This window comes from Crocodylus porosus, unplaced genomic scaffold (genome assembly GCF_001723895.1).
Source record: "Crocodylus porosus isolate Cpor-Errol unplaced genomic scaffold, CroPor_comp1, whole genome shotgun sequence".
Lineage (NCBI taxonomy): Eukaryota > Metazoa > Chordata > Crocodylia > Crocodylidae > Crocodylus > Crocodylus porosus.
Window position 1 is genome coordinate 2,955,002 of NW_017728924.1, and position 9,741 is coordinate 2,964,742.

Below are 9,741 nucleotides of genomic sequence, written 5' to 3' on the forward strand. Positions count from 1 at the left end.
TCGGCGGTGGGCGAGGCGGCGCTGGCGCAGTGGCGGCAGTACCACGAGACCGAGCGGCACTGGGCGCTGCGGCGCCGCTTCATCCTGCGCCACCTGCGGAGCTACCCGGGCGCCGCCATCGACCAGCTGCTGGCCCTGTCGGTGCTGTGGGCCAACCACGTCTTCCTGGGCTGCAGGTCCGCGCCCGCGCGGGCCCTTCGGGCCTACAGGCTTGCCCGCGAAAGGGGCGGGGACGGGAGGGGCGCGGGGCGCTCTCGTGGGCCGAGGGGTGAACTCTGGGGCGCCGTCTCGCAAGCGCAGCGGTGTCCGAGGCGCTGCCGGGGGGCGGTCAGGCCCCGGGGCAGGAGGCTCGGTGCAAAGGTGCGCGTGGCGAGAGCTGTGCGGCGGACTCGGGGGGTCGGGCGGCGAGCCAGCATCTCCAGCGGGCGCTCGCTGCCGGGGACGGAAAGGGTTTGGTCTCCGCTCAAACAAGGGATCGGTGTCCAGGCCGATCGCAGGGGCTTTGCTGTTTTCTGCAGTTCGTTCAGCTCTCTCGGTGCCTGGGCGCGAGGAGGGGTGGGCTGGTGCTGGTGGCCCCTTCGTAGCCTCCCCCTCTCTGGAGTGAAATGGTGAAACTCCCCTCCCTCCTCCTCTCCCTTGCCCCGGGGCGGAGGGGGTGGGGATTGCCATCCACTCCCCTGCCCCTTCCCCTTGCTTGGCTCTGTTTGCCGTGTCCTGTCCCCTTCCTTACTGAAGCTGCTGTTTCTTGTTCTCCCAAGCAGCAGCACAATGCTTCGCTGCTGGTCACCAGGGGCTGAGCAGCTGATGCCAGAGAAGAGGCTGATCAGCCTGGTGGTGCAGGAGTGTCTTTGCAGGTCAGGCTATTCAGCGCTCTCTCTTCATATGTAAATGGAAGATGGGATCTGCTCAGGCCTCCATACCTGGCTGGGGAAGTCTCTGGACAGACAAACAGGGGAGTCTCTAAGCCAGTTTCTGGGCTGGATTAGACCAGCTCCCTCTGGAGCACCCACGGTGCCAGGTCCTAGCTGCACGCTGCATGTGCCAGTCCCTGGGGCTGGTATGGGACATACACTGCTCATGGCACGTGAGCTGCCCCCGGTGCTGCAGGCAGCCCATGTCCCAGATCCCCTGGGCCACGTGCAGCCTGGCCACCGTGGGCAGCATGCACGCCCAGGCCAGCTCCCTGTGCTTCATACAGCACACGTGGGTGGTCCAGTGCCCTGTGCTGCCTGCAGTGTGCACAGTGCACAGGGTTGGACCCATTCCACTGGCCCATGGGCCAGACCCAGCCCATGAGCCGTGTTTTTGACACCCCTGACTTGGAGCATTGTAAATGTACTCTAAACCCCAAGAGTGTAGATGTGCAGGCTGCTTTAGACCGGTCCTCCTTGAACTGGTTCAACATTATGTGAGGACACCAAGCATTTGGGACCTAGTGACTGGTCAGTCCTCCAAGCATCCTGGACCGCACTGTTTCTCAGCCCCCAAAACCCATGAAGGGCAGTGGGGGGTCCTCTGGGATGCAACCATGAGCCCTGTGCCCAAAATGTCTTGTCTGAAAGGGTGGGGAAGCAGAAAGCCCCTGTAGCAGTTTCACTTCCGTGCTAGGGACCCTGGGCGGGCATCCTAGGTTTACTTGGGGTGATGAGTGGTTGTTCCTGTAACAGTAAATGCCTGTCAATTGCTGGATGGGGGGATTGGGTGGGGGGCATGAAACAGTGGTTGCACAATGGTAATGGAACAGTGATGTTGTAGCCATGATGGTCCAGAAATTGAGAAGCAAGGATTTCTTAGGGTAGTATCTTTTATTGGACCTACTGTGTAGTTGGGATAATTAGACAAGCTTTTGAATGCAAGACATTTTTCAGGTCTGACCGGAACAAGTGGCTGGTTCTGATCAGGCCTGAAGAAGAATGATTTTCATTCAAAAGCTTGTCTAACTCTATTGGGCCAACTGTATAGCTGGAATAAAATAGATCATCTGAAGAAAACTTTTCCTGTTGTGCAATGCCTGTCAGTTCCCTACTCCATGGGAAGTGAATTAGCTCATTAACTGTTAATTGTTCCTTTCCTTTGTGTGCTGCACTCCTGCAGCATCCCTGCCTTGCAGGTTCCACCCTGCACACATCTCTGTGCAGTTGCTGGTAATGCAAGGTACTTCAGTCGTTGGAAAAGCTGGGGAGTTCTTGGAGGGGAAGGGGCCCCAGAGCACCCAGCTCCCTGGGAATTATGATCAAGGAGCCACACGGCCCCTCTCAGCACCTGGCAACCCCTCCACTCCAACCTCCTGCCCCAAGCTGGGTCTTCTCCTCCTCTAGGGGAACTTGGGAAACTCCAGGCACTAACCCCTGGGAGGCATGGTAGTCTGGGTACTCTACCATCCCCGCTGGCGTGTCAGCAGCCGTGCAGTGCCTAAAAGGTGAGGAGTCTACCGAGAACCCGTAGCTCTGTACGTGTGAACGCTTGTGAATCGGTTCCCAATCAGTGACGTTCTTAGAGTGGTTCAAGTGTTAGGTCTGTCTGTACCTTCCGGTGCTACCAGACCTCATAGCCACAGTAGTGAATTCTCCCGAACACGTGTCATCAACAATCTCAGACAGGACATGAGAAGAATAGCCACAGTAATGAAAAGGCAGTTCAAAGCCATTCATTTGCAGTAGTGTTGGTGGTTGGAACCCAATAGTGATTTTAGTCTTTGCTGATCCTCCTCTTCATTGAAATTCCAGCTGCATGGTGGAACAGTCTTTTCTTTCTGTACTTTTTAATAGGAAACCTACAGCTCCTGGTCCCATTCAATGTTTAGAGGCTCCCTTTGGGGTTGGAGGGAAAGGATGGACTGTTTAACTTTTGCCATCTAAGTGAAATGATTATAGATCCCAGAGGCTATGGGAGGTCTTGACAGTTGTGGGATACCTGGAAACCCTCTGTGCTGAGGTTGTATGCATCTGCGTTGTCAGGAACCATCTGTGATCGTGATGATTTTTCCAGGAGGGTACAGAGCTGGGGGTTACCGGCAGGGTGTCATTGTCATGTTACTTTTGTTGCTGTGAAATGATCTAGCTTTTCCGCTTCTCATGGGAAAATGGATAAAAATGCAGATTTTTCCCTTTTGACTGAGGAAAACAGGTTTTTTGGAGAAACGCACCAATTTTCCACTTTTGCAGAGAGCTGTCCACAGGCTGGCAGAGTTCAGGGGGAGCTGGAGGGGGGCACATCCCCCCCAGATTTGTGTGCGGGGTGGCCTGTGGGTTCAGGCTCCCCACCCTGCTGCCTTCCCCCAGGGTGTTTACAGCCCAACAGGCGGGACCTGGTGTGGCAAAGCAAAGTGGGGCCAAGCAAGGAAGCTCCTTGCTGCTTCTAGGAGCTCTGCACTGCCATGGCAAAGTGCCCCCTACCCACCTGGCAGCAGCAAGGGGCACAGCCCTGTGCTACCACCCCCACTGCTGCTGGGTGGGTAAGGAGTGCTTCACCAGGGCTGTGCAGGGCTTGCAGTGGAAGGAGTTTCCCTGCCCTGCTGCGCCACGTCCCACCTGTTGGGCTGCAGGGGCCCCAGGGGGAGGGCAGCAGGGTGGGGAGCCCAAGCCTGCAATGAGCAGTCCCCCCTCCCCCCCACCATGGGCTCCACTTCAGCTGTCCTGCCCACGGAGGGTGGGCCAGGCTCAGGCACTGCTGCAGAGAGCAGGGAGCTGCAGGGCCTGTAGTTTTGGCAGCAGGGGGTCTCCCCCAGCAGAGCTTGGGGGGTGAGAGGGCTGTGGGTAGGGAGTGAGGGGCACCAGCAGGCCAGGGGGTGTTGTGAGAGTCACTAGCGGGCCTGTGGGTTGTGGCTTGGGAGTGAGGGGCCTGGACCTGCATCCTGGTGAGCAAAGGGGGCAGAGAGAGCTCTGATTTTTCCATGATTCAAAACCCAAAAACAAATGCCAAAATGTATAGGGATTTAGAATTTATTTTATTACAGTGATTGAGGCATTGGTAGGCTTCCAAATTGCTTTAAAATTGTAAATATATCAATAAGACATTGTGTTCAATCGATACTATATATATATATATATAAAAATTAGTGGCATTTGATTTTAATTGCGGATTTGGGGTTTTTTAAATCGGACAATTTGCATTTTATCGGATTTTGTGATTTTTTTTGGTTTGTTTTTTAATATTATTTTATTTTTTTAACGGAGAAAGACAGGATCCTTGGTGAGGAATTACAGGGAGACTATTGGCTGCTTACACACTTGGCATTTGTTTGGAAGTAGGTGGCTTGTTGACTCCCATGGTCGGTTTTTTGTGCAAGGCCACAGTCCTGAAAGCAGGGCCCTGGAGGCAGCTCCCATCCCTCAGAGGAGTTCCTCAGAGGTGTGTGCACGTGGGACCAGTTACAGGAGCAGGGCCAGCTTGCAGCATTGCTCCTTGGCACCAGCAAAGTCACTGTGAGTTCTGTGCTGGACAGCCAACCAGGCCATACTTTGACCAGGGTTTGCTTATAATATCTCAGCTGGCTTTTCAGCCCTGGCTTTTCAGCTCTACCTCTTCCTTAGTCTGAACAACACCTTATCTGACATCTATCTTTCTTTTAAAGGCCTCCTTCTTCTAGTGTGGGATGGAAAGGCCTCAGTATCTCCATGGGTGTAAATCCCAAAGCCTGGGCTGAGAGGAGTGTGGCATTCAGCAGGCTTGAGGCTTGCCATGCAGGTGCTTTTAAGAAGCTGGCAGCACAGAACCGTGGTGTGACAGGTGCTAACGCTGTCTGTGCTGAATTCAATGCAGGTATGGCGCACAGGTCATGGAGAAAGTCCTCAAGATGGCCGAAGGCATTGATATTGGGGAGATGCCATCATTCGAGTTGGTGCCTAGTGCCAAGGCACGGAAGCGACCCTGTTCTCTACCTTCTGCAAATTCTGCACCTTCCAGTGAGTATATTTGCCTGCATGTTAGAGGCAGCTGCGGAGAGTGGAGTCTTTGACATATGGTCTTGGGAACGCAGGGCCGTCAGAGCAGAACACTCCTGTGGCTTCTGAAGCCAGTCCTGGATGCTGCAGTTGTGGGGCGGGGAGGAAATGGCAGCTGGCCAAGTGAGTATGGGTATTCAGCTCTGCTACAAATAACCTGCTTCAGCTTCTGGCGAGTTGGTTCGTCTTTCTGGGCTTTGGTTCCCCAGCAGTCAAGTCGTAAAACTGTTACTTTTAATCCCATTTTTTTCCTTCATCTCTTCTGTTCAAGTTGCAAGCTGTGTGGGAGGGTACCTCTTACTATGTGTCTGCACGTAGCATCTAGTACAGCCAGGTCCTTCTCTTGGACAGAGCCTTCAGGCACTGCTCTCAAACAAGCAAAGTCTCAGACAAGCAAATAACAAACACCAAAAGTGGGAAACAGCCATCAAACCACTGGAATGTCAGAGGATCCAAACAGTTTAAACCTCAGAAGCGCCATTCGTGACAGAGATGTTCAGTCTCTTGAACCAGAAGCTACTATGCTGGTGCCTATACCTACCTAGTAGCCTTACCTGTGTCATAGTTTCATATATTATTGTTGAATGAAACAGTTTTTCTGTGGACTTGAGGTGAACATTTTATTCTCTGATGAAGCCACCGACACCTAGCTTTGGAGTGTGGGGGCGAAATACTTTCTTGTAATCAGAATAGTCATGTGTTCTTTAGACTTCCAGGTGTCAAATTCTGTGCAGTTTTGCAGTACTTGTTCACGTAAGTATGTTTGTGCCTTGGTTTCAGTTCAAGTTAGAAATGAGGCACGGTGACTTTGGGAAGCATGTTCCAGTGGTCTGTCATTTCTTGACATAGGATCATAGGAAAGTAGGGCTGGAAGGAACCTCGCAAGATTGTCTACTCCAGCCCTCTGCTCAGGGCAGGATCGTGCCTGACAAAACTGTCTCAGTCAAGTCTGTCCAGCTGGCTCTTAAAAATTGCCAGGGATGGCGATTCCACAGCTTCTCTAAGTAGGCTGTTCCAGTGTTTGGCCACCCTCCTGGTCAGAAAGTTCCTTCTTATTTCGAAATGTTCTCTGTTGTGGCTTGAGGCCTGGTCTTTGTCCTGTCCCCCCACGGCCACAAAGAAAAGGCCATCTTCATCTTCTCTATAATTGTCCTTCAGGTATTTGAAGACTGTTATCAAATACTTTCTCAGTCTTCTCCAGGTGAAATTACAGTAGCTCTTTCAGCCTTTCCTCATGAATCATGCTTCCTAGGCTTTTAATTGTTTTTGTTGCTCTCCACTGGGTTCTTTCCAATTTCTCCACATCATATTTGACATGGGGGGGACTGAAACTGGACACAGTACTGCTGGTGAGGTCTCGCCAGTGCTGAATAGAGTGGAAGAATCACTTCCCTTGATCTGCCAGCGACTTTCCTCCCAGTGACACTAAGTATACTATTGGCCATTTTTTTGCAACAAGAGCACACTGTTGGCTTTTATTCACCTTCCACTTGAGACTGGTTGGTTGTCTGTGGAAAATACAGCTGTAAAGTATTTTTCACCACTAGAAGATAATGCTACAAAGAAGGGCCCATATCTTCATCCTGTTTCACAGATGAAAAGGCCACGATGGGTGTAATGACTTGCCAGTAGCAGAGCTGGAACCGAGCCAAGGTCTCCAGGGTCTCAGTGCAGTTGCTATTTTGCTTTTCCCACAAGTTGCTGGGCTCACTGCAGGAGTTACTTGGATGAAATGTTGTGGATTGATTTACTTCACGCAGGTTAGACTCAATGATCCCTGTGTCTCTCTGGCCTGTGTGCTGTAAGTATTACAAAACCCACCAAGTGCCTTGTGAAAAACAGAATTGAAACTGCTTCTACTGTAACCTGCACAAATGACACTTTATCTGTGGCACACGTCTTGCACACAGAATCCTTGTTGTTTGTGACTGGGCAGTTGGAATTCCATGCTCAAAAGCTTGCTGGTGACTGCAGGTGATCATACTGAAGCATTGCCTTCCTCTCTGAGAACTTGTTTGTAACATTGTAAATTTTATTCATTTCCTAGGTCCAGAGCCTCCCAAAAAAGTTCTCCCCAGGTTCCGTGTGAGACCTCGTTTTGAACCCATATACTTTGTAGCCAGTAATGAGAAAGTTGGAGGAAAGGAAGATCCTTCAGGCAACCAAACACAGGAATCCGACAAGGATACAGATGCACACAGTGCATCACAGCCAGCAGAAAACTGTACCAACCTGGCTTTCAACAGCTTCAGTGCTCTAGAAGAAGATCTCCAGTCCTCTAACTCAGTGGGTTTAGGCTATGGAAGTCGCCAGGCGACAGGTACTAATAAGATTTTAAACAGTATGGACACTGCCCTCAGTGATGCTACACAACTCTCAACCTCCCCCTTAGCTGCTCAGACTTCCTCTGAAACTTTCTCCCCATCAGTTGTAGCACTGAAGCAGAATTTTATTGATAAACTCTCAGCTGCTATTTGGAAAAATCTTGCTAACCCAGATGCAAACATTGGGACTGATAAAATTAATTATACTTATCTGTTGACTCGCTCAATTCAGGCCTGTAAGACAAATCCTGAATATATTTATGTCCCCTTAAAAGAAATTGCTCCTGCTGATCTCCCAAAAAGTAAGAAGCTTCTCACAGATGGATTTGCTTGCGAAGTGAGATGCCTCAATGTCTACTTAACCACTGGTTACGCTGGCAGCAAAAATGGATCCAGGGATCGCGCCACAGAAAAGGCAGTCAAGCTGTTGCAAAAGACTGTTGAAGTAAGAGTTATTCAGCGGAAGTTCAAACATAGCTATCAAGAGGACTTAGTCGTGTGTGAGGTTGATGCATCTCCCCCAGAATTCCCTCCTGCTCTCAAACCATATGATGAATTTGTAGCTGCCAACCGAGACTGTGTACCTATTCAGCCTGGCTCTGAGTTTGTGAAAAGTGGTTCTAACTCAAACAAGCACTGGACCAGCTTTGTTCTCATAGAAAATGCCAGTGATGCGATCGGGATACTGAACAACTCAGCTTCATTTAACAAAATGTCGATGGAATACAAGTATGACCAGATGCCCAACCGCTCATGGCGCTGTCGAGTGTATTTACAAGACCATTGCTTGGCAGAGGGGTATGGCACTAAGAAAACCAGCAAACATGCTGCAGCAGATGAAGCTTTGAAAATTCTTCAGAAGACCCAGTCCAATGTGACAGCTATCAAAACCACCCAGGTTCAGAAAGTGGGCTGTTCATCCAGGGGTGGCAAGAAGAAGGACTTGAAGGACCTGGTCATCTATGAGAACTCTAACAATCCTGTGTGTACACTTAACGACACTGCCCAGTTCAACAAGATGACTGTGGAATATGTCTTCGAAAGGATGACGGGCATGCGGTGGAAGTGCAAGGTGATGCTAGAAAACGAATTCATTGCTGAAGCCATCGGCGTTAAGAAATCCGTGAAGCACGAGGCAGCAGAGGAAGCTGTGAAAATACTCAAAAAGACGCAGCCCACTGTCGTCAACAACCTGAAGAAAGGCACCATCGAAGATGTCATCTCAAGAAATGAGATCCAGGGCCGCTCAGCAGAAGAGGCCTTCAAACAGAAAATAAAAGAAGATAACATTGGGAATCAGATTCTGAGAAAAATGGGCTGGACGGGTGGTGGGCTTGGGAAGGATGGTGAAGGGATCCGAGAGCCTATTTCAGTGAAGGAGCAGTTTAAAAGGGAAGGACTTGGCCTTGATGTGGAAAGGGTAAACAAAATTGCCAAGAGAGATATCGAGCAGATCATCCGAAATTACGCTCGCTCAGAGAGTAACGTTGACTTGACGTTCTCAACAGAACTTAACAACGATGAACGGAAGCAAATACATCAAATTGCCCAAAAATATGGGCTTAAAAGTAAATCGCACGGGCAGGGTCATGATAGATACTTGGTGGTAAGCAGAAAGAGGCGCAAGGAAGACTTATTAGACCAACTGAAGCAAGAGGGCCAAGTTGGGCATTATGAGCTTATTATGCCTCAAGCAAACTGAGATGCATGGTGCCCAGTTTTACCAGTGAACGCAAAACAAAACTGATTTCCTAGCTCCTGAATTAGAGAGAGAAATGCTGCATTTTCTTGTTGTGGGGCATATTCATGTTGAAAATGTTCTACGTTGCTCATTTTAATTTTGAAAATGTTATTAGAAAATTAGAACCTGCCAAGTTCTGTCCAATTATATTAGCACAACCCAGACGCCAATAGTTCTGTTCCTGTACGTGTCTTCGGTTCCTCCATATTTTAATAGTTTTGTAATAGCAAAAATGCACGTCCAACCACAGCGAATTTGACACCACTTAAAATTATAGCTCCCTTAGTCTTTTTGGACCCAGGAAATAAGTCTGCCTTTGTTATTTAAAAACAAACAAAACAAAAAAAGGAAAGAAAATGCAGTTTGGAGGAGAAATGATGTAAAGTTGGTATTAACGACAATAAAAATACAGTTTTATTTCTGGAAAAACAGGATTTACTACTTTTCGTATGTACATTTTTGTGTGATGCTGCAGTTATTTCAGAGTATTATTTAGCAAGGTAAAGTGATGCGTCCATCTTGTGTTATGTGGAGAAACCTCCAAACCAGCTTTTAACAGTAGTTTTATTAGCAGAGCTCTACTATAAGTATTCTGGTCTCCCAAACTCTGAACTGCTGAATGCACCTTAATGATACTTGTAGATAATTCCAGAGCATTTTTGCCTTGAATCACTGCTTTACACCTTCAAGAAGCATGAAATTACAAGAACCAGGGTGAATGCAGCCCCCCCCC

General features: G+C 49.4%; 1 protein-coding gene across 2 annotated transcripts; it reads left to right on the top strand.

Moving 5' to 3' along the window:
• The first annotated feature begins 18 nt into the window (after positions 1 to 18).
• Positions 19 to 9,440, top strand: NKRF (NFKB repressing factor). Of its 2 annotated transcripts, none has more exons than XM_019540220.1 (3): positions 19 to 176; positions 4,762 to 4,904; positions 6,991 to 9,440. In XM_019540220.1, exons 2-3 carry the CDS (start codon positions 4,778 to 4,780, stop codon positions 8,967 to 8,969), a joined length of 2,106 nt encoding a protein of 701 aa, XP_019395765.1. In that variant the 5' UTR covers positions 19 to 176; positions 4,762 to 4,777; the 3' UTR covers positions 8,970 to 9,440. The 2 variants fall into 2 exon arrangements, with proteins under 2 accessions (XP_019395765.1, XP_019395764.1); XM_019540219.1 differs by lacking the exon at positions 19 to 176 and adding an exon at positions 749 to 854.
• Positions 9,441 to 9,741: the final 301 nt, after the last annotated feature.